At 38.0% G+C, this 16220-nt stretch overlaps 1 protein-coding gene across 7 annotated transcripts in view; it reads left to right on the plus strand.

Moving 5' to 3' along the window:
• The window catches only part of KIDINS220 (kinase D interacting substrate 220), a 158134-nt gene that overhangs the window by 38100 nt on the left and 103814 nt on the right, over positions 1–16220 (plus strand). For all 7 annotated transcript variants that reach the window (XM_030555473.1, XM_030555467.1, XM_030555466.1 and 4 more), the window contains 7 exons: positions 2420–2518; positions 3323–3421; positions 4690–4867; positions 5533–5697; positions 7016–7195; positions 8905–9070; positions 10356–10507. In XM_030555473.1, coding sequence (XP_030411333.1) covers positions 2420–2518; positions 3323–3421; positions 4690–4867; positions 5533–5697; positions 7016–7195; positions 8905–9070; positions 10356–10507 — 1039 coding nt within the window. The remainder of the gene's footprint in view (positions 1–2419; positions 2519–3322; positions 3422–4689; positions 4868–5532; positions 5698–7015; positions 7196–8904; positions 9071–10355; positions 10508–16220) is intronic.

The following is a 16220-nucleotide window of genomic DNA, read 5'->3' on the forward strand; positions in this document are numbered from 1 at the left end:
ATCAATTACTTTATTTTTTTCTTCCACACTCTGCTTCTACTCACTCTTTTCTTTTTTCCTTGTTTTCTGTCTCTTCTTTGTTCTCCCCCTGAAGCCTCTCTCCCAATACTGTATTTCTCTTTTCAGACTTATCACATCCAGTCATTCCTTCTACTCCTTTAACCTTTCTCCACCACCTGTATGTTGTTGTATGCTAAAGCACCCGTGCCATACTTGCTAGAACACTAAACTTACTAGTCAGAAACAAAATAGATTTGGTGCCCCAGTGTCTGTGCAATGACCAAGAGAGAAGCCAAGCTCTCTCTCGCAGGAGCTATGAAAGTGGGAGGTTTTTTTTAGGCCTCCTTCCAGCATGCTGTCATTGAACCCTGCTTGTGAGTTCCATCTTTGTCATATCAGCTTTTGTCTACTGCATGTCTGATAAATTCAATGTCCCTCAGGCTTCTGGAATGGAAAAGGAAAACTTTCTTGTAGTTGCTTGGCTGCTACATTGAAGAGGGAAGGCTAGGTCACCACTGCTTGACCTCCTTCCCTAAGTCTGTTTTTAGGGCTTCCTCACTGAATAGTTTCTGGTGTAAGTCATAGCTTTTCCAAGCAGCAGTGGGACAAAGCTGACCGATTCTCTGGTCATAAACTACTACTGGTGAAAACAGACTAAAGCCAGATCATTTTTCATTGTATTGTAGCTTGCTAAAATTGAAATGGACAGCAGATACACTTCAGTAGTCTGTTGGCAGACTTAGACAACACTACACCGATTCATATGTGGTTAGTTTTTGAAGGGTTATCAGGTTATCTTCTCAGGCAAAAGAGCTAGAAAATTAATCTTTTGATTCTGCAAACGTTGATGACCATTGCCTACAAAAGCGTCCTGCTTGCCATTGGTGAATAAACAAGTGGATTTTTTCCCCAAGCTCTGCTTGGAGAAATTATATGGCTTGTAGACCAAGTTGTAAATCTAAATATTAAAAACTACTGTATTTTTTGGCTAAATATTTAAACCCCATGCAAATAGGCCAAACTTTTTAGTGGGTCTGCCAGCACACTGAAAAAAATGACTGAGTACTTATAAGCTAACTCTCTAGTGGTGAGACCTTCTATTCTTCCTTGACCATAAATCTTGGACCCTTTGGTCCTGCCTAAGCACCACATAGTCAGGCACTAAACTGATCACCAGAGCCAGTATCTTACACTAATGTTTCCAGTACCGTAGACTGTGAAGCATTTTCTTCTGGTCCTTCATGCTGGCTATAACTTCTTTCTTCTGTACATGCGAAGAAAGAGCTTGGAGCCCTGTAAAACAAAGAGTAGCTTCTGCTACTAGAGGCTCTTGTGAGAGGGAGAAGAAAAACGAGCTACTTCTCAGGAATGGAGCTGCTTTTGTGATTGGATCTATGAACCATCAATAGGAGAGGAATTCCAGGAGAAACAGGACCAGTTGGCTGGACACCTTGGCAATCCAAAAATATCCACAACTAGAAATATACCACATGTATACAGTGGCAAATGACATAATGGAACTCTGTACTGCAAGCCTTCATGTCTCTTCCCTGGCTCCCAATTCATGAACTAGTTGCAAGCCCAACAGATAGTTCCACACCAGTGCCTTTCCTTGAACTTAAGAGTGGGTGAGGGGAAAAAAAAATACATAGGGTGGGACAAGAAGTCAAACCCATGTCCTGGACTTGCTTATACAGTCACCAAGATGTCTGGCCACCAAACTAGGATGGCCTGAAGGCTTTGTTGCCTTGGCAAACATTGTTCCTATCATTGCCCTATGCACTACATCTTGGGTGGTCCTCACTCATGGAGATGAATCATCCAGTCAGATTGCCTTGTATGCTCACTCTCTGAAGGCTTCCTTTCTTCCTCCATTAATGTTACATAGTGTGTGAGAATTCCCCATTTGTCCCTACCCTGCTGCTTCCAGCAAGCCAGTCCTGGGCGAAGGGTTGGACTGAATTGTTCATTAGTTCTTGGCTGACTACGTGTTCACAATTTATTTTTCATAGTTATCTAAAAACTTAGTACAAAGACCTCTGATCTTGCAAGTGAAGAAGATTTGGGCCATTTCTATACTTGTATTGAAAAACCTATCTGAGAAAACCTAGCAATCTGCAAGAAGTGATGCTGATTTTTTCCTATAGGTAGTACATTTCCCTCTGAGTTATTACTGAAGCAGTGCCCCAGCACTTATCCCCTATTTTCCAGCCAAATTCTGGTATAAAGAATTATATTCTGCTTACCCAAAATCCACTTGAAGTTTTAGTTGGATGTGATCGTGTCCGCTGCCTTTATTGAACTGTGATATAATTTTGCTTTGTGACTTTAAATAGTGATTATCCCGTAAGGTTTTCAAAATGGATGCTGCTGGATGAAAAGTGCTGTGTATAATCCAAAATGTTGTTTGTTTTTGTAGGATAGCAAAACTGCTTTGTATTGGGCTGTTGAAAAAGGAAATGCTACAATGGTGAGGGATATCTTGCAATGCAATCCTGATACTGAAATGTGTACAAAGGTAAGTGACTGGGATAGTAACCACAGATACGGTGTGTTTATTATTCTAAGACTCTTCTTTTTTGTTTTCCTCCTGCATGAATTTGAAACCATAACACCAAATTGCAATTTTGTTCGCAATGTGGACAGTTCACTCTTACAATACTGGTTAATTTCAGCTTTATATCTGTGTGCTATGTAATCAGTGCTCTGTACCCTCTGTAGCCATGCCTTTTGCTGGTAGGAACCAATCACTGCTCAGTAAGAGCCATCCAGTAGGGAAACTGAGAGACTCTAGTTGGTGATGCTGGTGTTGCTGAGGTAAAGTGAATGGCAGTGTATGTGGTGAGGGAGAAGGAGAGACTATGCTAATAAACTTGAGCTCTTACAGTCAGTGATTGCATGTACAGGAATTGAAAAGAGAATACTACACATATCAATGATTTAACTTTTTTTCCAAAAGCTTTGGTAGCCATATTATTGGAATTCTCCCCCTCTTTTAGACTGTTTATGAAAGCAACTGACTTTGGACTGTGTAATGAAGTATCTGTAGAAAGGTATTTACATTGCTTATGATGAATGCCTTTGATCTATGTTTACTATGTTCTTGAAGAGTACTACTACTACTATGTTTACTATGTTCTTCAAAAGTAAGTGCATTTTTGAGGGAAAAGTTGGGAAGCACTATTTTTTATGTAGTGATGCTTCTAGAATTATAAAAGTGTCCTCTCTTTGTTTGTTAAAATATATTCCTAATTTTGGTTGGTCAAAAGGAATGATGTTGTATGGAGGTTTTTATATGTTTACTTCTAATTTTTACTTTTAGGATGGAGAAACGCCTCTTATAAAAGCAACCAAGATGAGAAATATTGATATAGTAGAGCTTTTGCTGGATAAAGGAGCTAAGGTTTCTGCTATTGACAAGGTAGAGAATATTTGGTAACTTTTATTTATAGAATATCTAGTCAAGTTAGTTTTGTACACGAATGTGGTAGTGAATCATGAGTGTTTTTTGCAATCAGAAAGAGCCGTGTCTTTTGGGAAAACCAGACACCTGGCAACTCTAGTCATAAATGGAATTCACAAGACAAAATGGAATTCACAGGACGATATACACATTTCCTTAAGCTGTCATATTGTGTAAATTGAGCTGATTATGCTTGAAAAGAATACTAGAAAATAAAACATATATAGGTTCTGGCCATTAAGATTCATACTTTTAAAGTGTTAATTTGTATTGTGTTCAGTGATATACGGTACCAGAAGAAGTTAAATTTTACATTCATGCATAAAAAGGAATTTCACAAATGCAATCAAACAATCTAAAACAGTCAAATGCTAATTGATTAATTCTGCCAGGAGTGCAAGTCTGGGCAAGCAATTTCAGAATAAGCCCAAAGAATCATAACACAACTTAATTAACCTGAGGACCAACAGTGATGAGGTGGACAAAATAATGTGGCAAAATCTGTCTCCTTTCTCTCTGTTTAGATCAATGTTGTTGTTTGGCACTCATATTTGGTTTTGATTGATACTCTAAAAATAATTAAAAAGTGAGTCAACCTGTTGTTCTGTGTGTTTCTTCTTGCTATTTTCTTCTTCCTTCCACTCCTGTCTTCATCTTACTCTGTATGTTGTCCATTTACATTGCAAGCTTTTTGGAGAGAGAAGCTTGTTTTATTTTACATCTGTAAAGCACTGAACACATTTGGGAGGTAAATAATAATGAATAACAAAATTAATGTGGTATTGATTTGTTATGGGAAACTTTAAGACCTTGAAAATGCTTTCCTAGTTAAAGCTGTCAGTGTGTCACAGTTTTATACAGCAGAAAATAGCATAACTGGTTTTTAAGTGTCTGAAGTTACTAGAAGATGTTAATAGCAATCTTTGGTTTTACGGGCCTTAAAATATGGAGACAGACTACTTAAAAGAGCTGAATTTTTTATAATGTATTTTTACTATTATCTTTCTCCTTTGCCTACATGTTAACTTTTTGGTGAATTTCTTCAATGTTACATTAGGGAATGTGTACCAGGGAGGAGTTTGTCATTAAAATTTATTTAAAATATATTTTGTTTTGGTGAACTACACCACACTAATATCCTGAAACATTTATTGCATTCAGAATCTCACTTTTTTCAAAATTAACCCATTCCTATTACTAGAGTTTTTCACTTGATTTAATTACAGAAAGGAGATACTCCACTTCATATTGCCATTCGTGGACGAAGCCGTAAACTTGCAGAACTGCTTTTAAGAAATCCAAAAGATGGCAGACTGCTTTATAGACCCAACAAAGCAGGAGAGACACCTTATAACATTGACTGTAACCACCAGAAAAGTATTTTAACTCAGATATTTGGTGCCAGTAAGTGTGAGCATTATTTGTCTTTTTCTTAAGTATTAATATCTGCTTTTGAAGGGAATAGAGCTCCTATTAGGATTTAAAGAGTTAAATAATTAGGTGCATTAGAAGAATCTTCTAAGGCCATGTTTCTGTTTATCCCATTGTATAATGAAAATTGAGTGTAGTTTAGAAATGTGCAGTTGTAATATGGGGAAAGGTGGTGATATGAAAAGAAAATTAGAGCTTGACAGGAATATAGTAGGAAAATCCATTATTCCAGAGCCCTAATAGAGTTAGAATTAAGCTTTTGTCATTTGTTTCTGAACAGGAAACTAATGTGAGATGTGTTGACAATGACTCCCTTGCATTTGGTTTTGTCTATATTTAGTTCTTGTTTTTGAGAGGAATTCATTTGCTTTAACTTGCTGCAACTGTGGGATATTGTTTGAGTCCTTGCATATTAAATCTTAATACTTTTGACAACTATACAGTTCCTATGAGCTGCATCCTATATTCTAACTATACTGTTTATAATCTTATGGCTGAAATTCAGTTGAGTAGGAATATATATACAGAAATGATGATTTTGTTTTTCCATTTAATTATTTGTTATACAAGTAAATTTGTCATGATTTCAAATAATTGTGTGAAATATAGTAAAAAAATGTATTATATTTACATTACAGGGCATTTGTCTCCTACTGAAACTGATGGAGACATGCTGGGTTATGATCTTTATAGCAGTGCCTTGGCTGATATTCTCAGTGAGCCAACCATGCAGCCACCTATCTGTGTAGGGCTCTATGCCCAATGGGGAAGTGGGAAATCTTTTTTGCTCAAAAAACTGGAAGGTAACATTTGATTTTTAACTTTTCTGTATGTTTAGATACATAGTCTATAAAATATCACATAGGCATTTCTGCACTGAGGTAGACCATCTAGTCCAGTATCCTATCTCTGGTTCGATAATATATAACTCTTCTCCGAAACTCTCCCCTCCATATTGCACCCATCAGTCAAGGAAAATATAAAACATGAGGATTGATAACCTTTAATTATGCTAGTGCTGCCATAAATATGTACATTTTATACAATATCTAACCAGTTTTTAAATCTTGCTAACCTATTAGTCTGCAAGGCTTCCTGCAGCAGTAAATGCCCCCCACATGGTAATTCTGTTGCTTTGAAAGTATTTCATTTTCTTAGTTTGGAATTTTACTTTCAATTTTAAGTTGATCTTTGTATTATAGGAAAGGGTGAATACTGATGGCTGTTTCTTTGTGATATTATTTGCTTTTTTTAATGTGTATCACCCTCTTCTAGTTATCTTGCAAAACTAAATTCTGATATATTTTAATCCCCTTATGTAAGTGTTCTCTGATTATAGTAATTTGCCTTGTCATTTTCTGGACCTTTTTATTTCAGAGGTTAACTTCTTGAGACCACATAATCAGGCTGACTGCAGTATTTGAAGAGAAAATCACCATTAACTCATTGAATACCATTTAAACATTTTCCATGTATTCTCTATTCTCTTTGTAATGCATGTAAACTCTTATTTACTGCTGCTCAATGCGATTTCCAGGTTGACCCTGTAAATATTTGAGATGTTCCATCTAATTCATAAAAGTTGAAGTATTATCTTTCTTCTAAGATGTATTAAAATTATCTCGTCAATTTAATTTATCATCCTAATTCCCAGTCACTCAAACATACTCATTTCTGCTTACTATTTTTTATGGTTTGAATAACTTAAATAATTATTACTTGAGTGAATACATCTATTCATTCCACTTTATCCTTCCCATCATAAATAAAAGTAATGTACGTTATTGGCGCTAATATCTACCCTAAGTTAACTTTTCTATTTGGAGAACTTTCATTTGTTCTCAGTCTTTGTTAGCTGTTCCTCAGTCATTTTTAATTGATGCCACCATATTTTTTACCTCTCACTCCATGGATACTAAATATGCGTTGCTGGAATTCTCATTTGTATGAACTTAAACTGAAAACCAGAAATAAATACATAACATAATGACTTTCATACTGTGATGGTTATTATCAGGGTTCTAACACAATTTCCTTGATTGGTTGGTTTGCAGGAATTTATTTTTTGTCATAAAGATATACAACTAAGGTTGACTTTTCTGTATGCTTTTTCTATTCTAGATGAAATGAAAACTTTTGCAGGACAGCAGATTGAACCTCTGTTCCAGTTCTCGTGGCTTATTGTATTCCTTACGCTCTTGCTGTGTGGAGGGCTGGGTTTATTGCTTGCTTTCACAGTGGACACAATGCTCGGAATAGCTGTGGCACTGAGCTTATTAGCTGTTCTATACATATGCTTTAGTAAGTCTGTTTTCACTTCATATACAACATACTGGTTCTGTCTATTTTTAGAGTTCAGTATTTATTCATAAGCAAATGCTGTACTTCTGAAAAAAATACAAAAACCAGATTCATTATTATTAAAAACAATGAAAATAAACACTGGAGAATAAACTTAGTAAGAACAGCAAAATAATGCATTTGACTTCATTAATATGGGTTAGAACAGTAGCTGTTAAGTAAATATTCATTGACTCAACTCCCATATCTTAATTTTATGTCACTTCAGTTCTGGAACTGAATATTTTTAATAGAAGCGCTTAATATTCAGGCAATAGCAAGGTTTTAAAAGAGTAGAGCTCAGTTTTTAAAAATGAACATGTAATATTTCAAATGATGGAGAAGTTGTTACCAAAACCGGCGTTGCAAATCCAGAAAATTCAGATATAAATTAAACTGAAAAGATGCCCATGTGTGTTAAAGTGCAGAAACACCCATTTTAAGTCCCCAAAATACCTAACTCTGTTTTATCTTGATGCCATGATAGGGGCATGGAGGATTAAAAATAATTACTTTTTAAAAAAAATGTTTTAAATTAATTTGATACCAGACATTAATATGCCTTAACCATAATTGTATGCTTATTGCTTGCTATCACTATAGGACTGAGTTAATGTTGCATCTGTGGAACAGCACAAAGCAGCCAGAGTATACCAATGAATCTGACTCTTAATTTAATTTGCTAGCATGAAGCTGCAGAACTTCTAAGAGCAGTAATAGTTGGGGCCAGTCCAGTGATATTTGACAGCTAAGTAATCTATGAATGAGAAGTCATGACATACATTCATTTTCACTCTACTAACTCGTATCAGTTAATTGAATTGCAGCATGAACATTAACTGGAGAGGAATGATGGTGATTGGTTGAGTTACTGCAGATGTCAAAATTGCTCCATGTAATTTACCTGCGCTACTGGCCTGGACCTGTTTTAATCTATAGCCATAAGAGTTACAACTGTTAGTAGCATAGTGTTATTGCAATCTGATTTCTTCAAACATAGACAATGCACAAGATTTCAATGATTTTTAACTAGTTTAAAGTGTCTGTTTTAGTAACTGTCCATTATTAAGGCAAAGAACGGTTTGAGTGCTAAATGTCTTGAGGGGACCCATTTTTGGTTTGTTTTAACTTAGAGTATTTACTTAACTATGGAGTCATGACTAGCATTTCCATAATAAAATATGAGAAGCAGTTTCTCGTTAGCTTTCTTTCCAAACTCTGAGTTTGATACTCTGTGTATGTACAGATCCCTTTGCATATCTGACAGTGTTCTCAGAGCCACCTTTTTCTTGCTTTAAAATCCCATCTCAGTCATGAGAGTTATATTGCAGCTGCTATTCTTGTGATTAAAAAAAAGACTGGATAGGGCCAACTTTAGAACCCAAAAATGCTATTTTTCATTTGGTGAACGGACCACTGTTGGGTGTAACAAGGCCATTATACTTCTGTGGCTTGAGCTAACTGCTTCCACAACACTTAGTTCAGGCCACTAATGTGTAACTAGCTGGGAATAGAGGCTAATTCTTTCTTCTTCATGACAATTCCAAGTACTACAATAAAACCATTTGGCTTCATTAGTTCTGCAAGTTTTGATAAGTATTAAGGTCTTATCTGTTCAGACTTCCATGACTTTTTTTATACTGAGATGTTAAGAAAGTATTTTATTACAGCTGTGATTTACTTTGGTGGCCGAAGAGAAGGAGAAAGCTGGAACTGGGCCTGGGTATTAAGTACAAGGTTGGCAAGACATATGGGGTACTTGGAGCTGCTTCTCAAACTGATGTTTGTGAACCCACCAGAATTACCAGAGCAAACCACTAAAGCTTTACCTGTCAGGTTAGAGTTATTTCATATGTACTTTTCTTTCTCTTTCCTACTTAATTCAGTTTCACATTGTTATCAATCTATAAACAGTACAGGGAAATAGGAATGCAGCAGGTTTAAGTATGTATAGTTTATTCTCCTTCAAATAACTCTCTGTGTTCTGGTAAGGAAAAAAAAGAGTAATTATTGCTCAAGATAGTTGATCAAGATAGTTTGCAGACAATAATATTGGTTCCAAGATAACCATGCAAGATTTATTCATATTAAAATCACATGAAATATGCAACAGGATAATTAAGCTTATTCTTACAATATTTTAAGGATTGTATGTATATTTGTAATGATCATCACATTCAAATGAATAGTATGTGTTTGTATTTCTAGAATGATACCAAATATTAACCCTAACTTTTATGATTCGTGGTAGACTCCCTTATGCTTTACCAAGAAGCTAATAAAATTACTTTATGCTACATCTCTATTTGTACACGCCAATTTAACTAATAGAAATAAAATTTAGATTAAAATTGTAGTGTTATAGTTTGAAGTTATGATTTAGTTTTATTCTTCCTTTTCCTCACTTAAGTTAGTAAATCTCAACATAAAATAGCTGCCCTATCACAAATGTGTGTATGCATTAAGTCTAGTCAAGTTTCAAGTAATCACAGCATGACCATGTAGTTCTTAAAATTATTTATGTACTTTTCAATATATTTACATCAGAAAGGCTGATATGGATCCTTTGTTGTTCATTGGTTATGCATTTTTCTATCTTTTGGTTACTACTGCAGTCTAATCGTGTGTGTATATATATATCAATTAGAAACTTATTTACTCCCATGCCTTTTGATTGACCATGAAACTGCTGAAATACTGGTATTGTATTGTCTTGTTTTTTTTATTTTTCATCCTGGATACATATGAGAGAATCCTGCACAATGTTATTGTTGGATTAGTCTTTGGTTTTTGTGGATTGTGATCATTAAAGTTTTGTTTTTTATATTTGCACTCTGAGATTCTGTGAGACATATATTTCAGTAAATCAAATGCTAAAATAAGACTGGGATGAAGGCAAAGGAAAGGTTGAAAATAGGGGAGGAGGCGGCAGGGGAAAGAGGGTAAATTGCTATAAGAGCAGTGGTATAGAGACTCTTAATTAAAAGAAACTCTTATTTAAATGTTCGTTCTGCCACATTTGAAAGGGTACCCTTCAGCTGTAGGAGAATAGCAAGGTTTTATTTCCACTAGCCAAAAAGGACTTCTACATACAAGATGTGTGTTTTTTTTCTCTCTTCAGATTTCTATTTACTGATTACAATAGACTGTCTAGTGTAGGTGGTGAAACGTCAATGGCTGAGATGATTGCTACCCTTTCTGATGCATGTGAAAGGGAGTTTGGTTTCTTAGCAACAAGACTTTTTCGAGTGTTCAAGACAGAAGATACACAAGGTATTTATTACTCAAATGACTTTTCTGATTTTTCCATTTCACTGCAGTTGTAAAGTGTTCTGTTTTTTTCACATCAGTACATAGTTTAGACATAAACAAAGTTTTTGATGTGTAGAAGATTAGACTACTGCTTTAATTGTACCCTGTCCATTCACCTTGGAAAAATCAGCTGTGAAACCATAATTTTTTATGTGGAAAGATTATAGAAGAACAATTAGCTGAAAGCAAAAGGTATTCTTGAGCATAGTTGAGAATTTTTCATAAAAATATATATGTGTATGTAGAACAATGGTTCCCAAACTTGTTCTTCCGCTTCTGCAGGGAAAGCCCCTGGTGGGCTGGGCCAGTTTGTGTACCTGTCGTGTCCGCAGGTTTGGCCGATTGCGGCTCCCAGTGACCACGGTTCACTGCTCCAGGCCAGTGAACTTGCCACACTGACCAAACAGGAAATGAAATTCAAAATTTCCTGAGGCTTTTCCTGTGTACCTAGGTAGTGCATCAGAGTTGAAAGTGACATCCAGAGTGGTCACACTGGAGCACACTGGGATAGCTCCCGGAGGCCAATAATGTCTATTTGCATCCACACTACCCCAGATTCAACCCAGCAAGGTCAATTTTAGGGCTACTCCCCTCACTGGGTAGGAGTACAGAAGTTGATTTTAAGAGCCCTTTAGATCAATAGAATGGGGTTACTTGTGTAGACGCGTTCATTATAAAATCGACCTAACGTGGCTAAATTCGACCTAACAGTGTAGACCAGGGCTCAGTCTTCCCTTTTCCAGACTAAACAAAGCCAATTTTTTCAATCTTCCCTCATAGGTCATGTTTTTAAACCTTTAATCATTATTACTCTTCTCTGGGTTTTCTCCAATTAGTCCACGTCTTTCCTGAAACGTGGCACCCAGAACTGGACACAATACTCCATTTGAGGCCTAATGAGCACGGACTGGAGCGGAAGAATTACTACTTATCTTGCTTACAACACTCCTGCTAATACATTTGTAACCATGCCTTAGTGGGTCACAACTGAGGATGCCAAATTCAGGATGAACTGCTGAGAAATAAGGCAAACGCAACCCAAAACTAGTGATTATTCTTTTATAAGATATACCAAACCAGCCACAAAAGTAAACTGTTTCACCACACTGGCTAACAAGAAAACATAAAGGCAGTTTTCTCAGGCATTCCAGTTCTTATATCGCCACCAGAAACACTGGATTCAGAGATGAGTGGTTTTATACAATCAGTCTCATCAAATAATAGGTTCTTCTGATCCCAAAGGACCAGCCACACAGGTCAATATATAACTTAGATCTTACCCAAAAATCACGCTGATGCAAATCCTGTAGTATCCAAAATCTAAAGGTTTGTTCATAAAAAGAAAGAAAAGTGAGAGTTAAAATTAGTTAAAGGAATCAGTCACATACAGTAATGGGAAATTTCTTGATTCAGGCTTGTAGTAGTGATGGAATAAACTGCTGGCTTAAATCAAGTCTCTGGAGTACATCCATGGTTTGGATGGGTCATTCAGTCCTTTGTTCAGAGCTTCCGTTTGTAGCAAAGTTCCTGCAGAGGTAAAGAAGCAGGATTGAAGACAAAGTGGAGGTGTTTCGCCAGGGCCTTTTACAGGTTTTGCCATGTGGAGGGCATCCCATTGTTCTTACTGTGGAAATTTACAGCAACAAGATGGCGTTTGGAGTGACATGAGCAAGCCACGTGTTCATGCCCGTTTTCCCTCCGTCATTGCAGGAAGCCATTACATACATTTCAGACAGCACGTTTACATGACAGTCCACTCAGTGTAGATGGTTGCCTACCATGGTCCGTTGTCAGCCAGGTGTTTCTTGATGAGCCACTTAATTCGAATATTCCCTTCAAGATGTGCTGGACATTACCCCAGGAGCAAACATTTGAAATCTAAGTGTAGAGCCAATACTTATAACTTCAAATACAAAAATGATACATGCATACAGATAGCAGAATCATAACAAGCAAATCATAACCTTTTCATAGACACCTCACTTGACAACCTTTGTACAAGATTTTCTGCAAATATATAACAGTGGTTGCAACAATTATCTATATCATCCTATTTTAATCAGATAACATCACAACATCCCAGAGTGATTTTTTTTTTGCAACACTGTTACAGTGTTGACTCGTATTTAGCTTGTGAGCCACTATGACCTCCAGATCCCTTTCCGCAATACTCCTTCCTAGGCAGTCATTTCCCATTTTGTATGTTTGTGACTAATTGTTCCTTCGTAAATGGAGTACTTTGCATTTGTCCTTCTTGAATTTAATCTTATTTATTTCAGACCATTTTTCCAGTTGTTCAGATCATTTTTTGAATGTTTATCCTATCCTCCAAAGTACTTGCAACCCCTCTCAGCTTGGTATCGTCCGCAAACTTTATAAGTGTGCTCTCTATGCCATTATCTAAATCACCGATGAAGATATTGAACGGAACCGGACCCAGAACAGATCCTTGAATGACCCCTCTCGTTATGCTCTTCCAACTCTATCACTGTTACCAACTCTGATTGTGACAGGAGTGGGGCAGAATTCTCTGGCTAGCCACAAATGGAAAAGGGTGAGCTCTTTTCATCTGTAGATTTTTGCACTTCCAGTAGCAGTGAGGAGTTAGAGCACTCCATGGCTGCTGACTGACTTAGTCAAAGGGAAGACGTTCTTAAAAGAATGGGATTATGTGAGGAAGATGTGTTCTTCAAAGCACTTCTCAATTCACACAAGCATTTCCTCCATCTTGCCTGAGTTCAGCTTCAGCCAACTGATCTTCACCTAGCTGCACCTGCTGCATTTGGCCAGGCATTGAGGAAGCTGGTAGATGATGCTGTTTCATTGATGATAGAGATGATGTGGTGGCTGTAATCTCTATTCTGCCATCACTCTAGCCATGCTGTTTGTTCCACTTTACACAGTGGCTTCGTATAGGTACTGAATATGATGGGGAGAGGATTGAGCCTTGGGGAACACAACAGGTGAGGGATCTGTAGATTAAAGGAATAATTGCTCATTGTTACTCACTGGGTTTGGTCGGAGAGAAAGGAGAAGGAATTTCATTTCATCCCTTCAAGCTCTCAGACATCAGACAGGAGTATGTAATTGGTGTTAAATGCAATTAGGAGAATCAGCAGGAATGCAGATATTACGTCACTTGTCCATGGACAAAAGAATAATCCAACCATAAAAACAATTAGTTTTTCTGTTCCATGCCCCTCCCCTTACTGACAGGGATCTAGGATACTAGTACTTGTCAAATGAAGTTGGCAACATTTTTGCTGGCTTCTTGATCATTTTACTCCAAGTGGAAAGTTTCCTTCTTCACAGGAGGAATCATCTGTTAGTAGAAGGTCCTAGATATTTTTGTTTCTTTTTCACTAGGCAGAAGGGCATGGATTAAAAAATCAAGATTGTGGCTTCAGAGACTTCTTTTTGTATTAGTAGTTGAATATCTGACAGTTTTGAGCTTAAAACCAGGTAGTTAGTAAATAAATTTGTTGGTTCACATGAAAATTTTGCAAACTGATCCCACAAAAGGGAATCTACAAACTGATCCCACAAAAGGGTTTGGAAAATTTAATCCAATAATATTTTTGTATATATTCACATTCACTCACTCTGCAGGCTTTGAGCAAACAATTGCCAGTGCTTAATAAATAATCATAATCATAATAGACTGTTGAGATTAAATCTTAATGAAAACCAGAATAGTTTTTTCAGCCCTACTCTTATGAAAATAAAAAGTGAAAGGAAGAGAGTTTTTGTGTATGGATAGTGTAAATCAGGTGACAGAAACAGACTTCAGAACAAGAAATTTTTATACACGTCTCCTACAGCAATCCTATTTCTCCTCTGCCATAGAGGCAGTGTTGTCAGACTTTGCAGAACTCATGAACACAAACTGCCTCCACTTCACACAAGAGCCCAGGACTTCACTGTGAGAAACTATCAGCCTCTTTGGCCTGATCTACACTACGTGTTTATACCGATTTTAGCAGAGTTAAACCGATTTAACGCCGCGTCCATCCACACAACGAGGCCCTTTATATCGATATAAAGGGCTCTTTAAATTGGTTTCTGTACTCCTTCCCGACGAGAGGAGTAGCGCTGAAATCGGTATTACCATATCAGATTAGGGTTAGTGTGGCCGCAAATCGACAGTATTGGCCTCTGGGTGGTATCCCACAGTGCACCACTGTGACCGCTCTGGACAGCAATCTCAACTCGGATGCACTGGCCAGGTAGACAGGAAAAGCCCCATGAACTTTTGAATTTCATTTCCTGTTTGCCCAGCGTGGAGAGCTCACAGCACAGGTGACCATGCAGAGCTCATCAGCACAGGTAACAATGCAGTCTCCTGAGAATCGAAAAAGAGCTCCAGCATGGACCACACGGGAGGTACTGGATCTGATCGCTATATGGGGAGAGGATTCTGTGCTAACAGAACTAGTTCCAAAAGACGAAATGAAAAAAACATTTGAAAAAATTTCCAAGGCTACAATGGAGAAAGGCCACACCAGGAACTCAGTGCAGTGCAGAGTGAAAGTTAAGGAGCTCAGACAAGCCTACCAGAAAACCAAAGAAGCAAACGGAAGGTCCGGGGCAGGGCCGAAAACATGCTGCTTCTACGCTGAGCTGCATGCAATTCTGGGGGGTCCACCACCACTACCCCACCCCTGTCCGTGGATTCCGAGGTGGGGGTGGTAATCTCAGCCATGACTAAGGATTCTGCGGACGGGGAAGATGAGGAGGAGGAAGAGGAGGACGAGCTTGCAGAGAGCACACAGCACTCCATTCTCCCCAACAGCCAGGAGCTTTTTCTCACCCAGACGGAATTACCCTCCCAGCTCTCCCAAGCCAGTAGCCCAGACAATGAAGCCATGGAAGCGACCTCTGGTGAGTGTACCTTTGTAAATATAAAACATGGTTTAAAAGCAAGCTTTTTTTAATGATTGATTTGGCCTGAGGACTTGGGATGCATTCGTGGCCAGTACAGTTATTGGATAAGTTTGTTAACATGTCTAGGGATGGAGCGGAAATCCTCCAGGGACATCTCCGTGAAGCTCTCCTGGAGGTACTCTAAAAGCCTTTGCAGAAGGTTTCTGGGCAAGGCAGCCTTATTCCGTCCACCATGGTAGGACACTTGACCACACCATGCACGTAGCAAGTAATCTGGTATCATTGCATGACAAAGCCTAGTTGCGTATAGTCCCGATGATTGCTGGCATTCAAGCAACATCCGTTCTTTATCTTGCTGTGTTATCCTCAGGAGAGTGATATCTTTCATGGTGACCTGGTTGAAATTCAGGAATTTAATTAAGGAGACAGAGATGGCCATTCCTACTGGGCTGTTGGCCTGTTGCTTAAAAGAAATCCTTCCTTGCAGATAGCCAAGTGAGGGGATGGGAGGGGAGTAATGGTGCTGAGCTTTTTCGCGTTTGGCTAGCAGGGATCTTCCCTGCTACCAGCCATGCGTTGGGGGAGGAAAGGGGGTGATTAGCAATGATCTTCCATGATACTAGCCACGCAGTGGGAGGAGGGGTAAGCAATCATCCCAGAGAATTGGATGCGGGGATGGTTTCTGCTGCTGCATGTTAACAGGAAAGAAGCAGCACTGAACGGGCTTTGCTTGGTATTTGGGAAAGATGGGCACTGTGTATATGAAGGCTGCAGAAGCCGAAAGACAATG

The sequence above is a fragment of the Gopherus evgoodei genome, chromosome 3 (genome assembly GCF_007399415.2).
Source record: "Gopherus evgoodei ecotype Sinaloan lineage chromosome 3, rGopEvg1_v1.p, whole genome shotgun sequence".
NCBI classification, from domain to species: domain Eukaryota; kingdom Metazoa; phylum Chordata; order Testudines; family Testudinidae; genus Gopherus; species Gopherus evgoodei.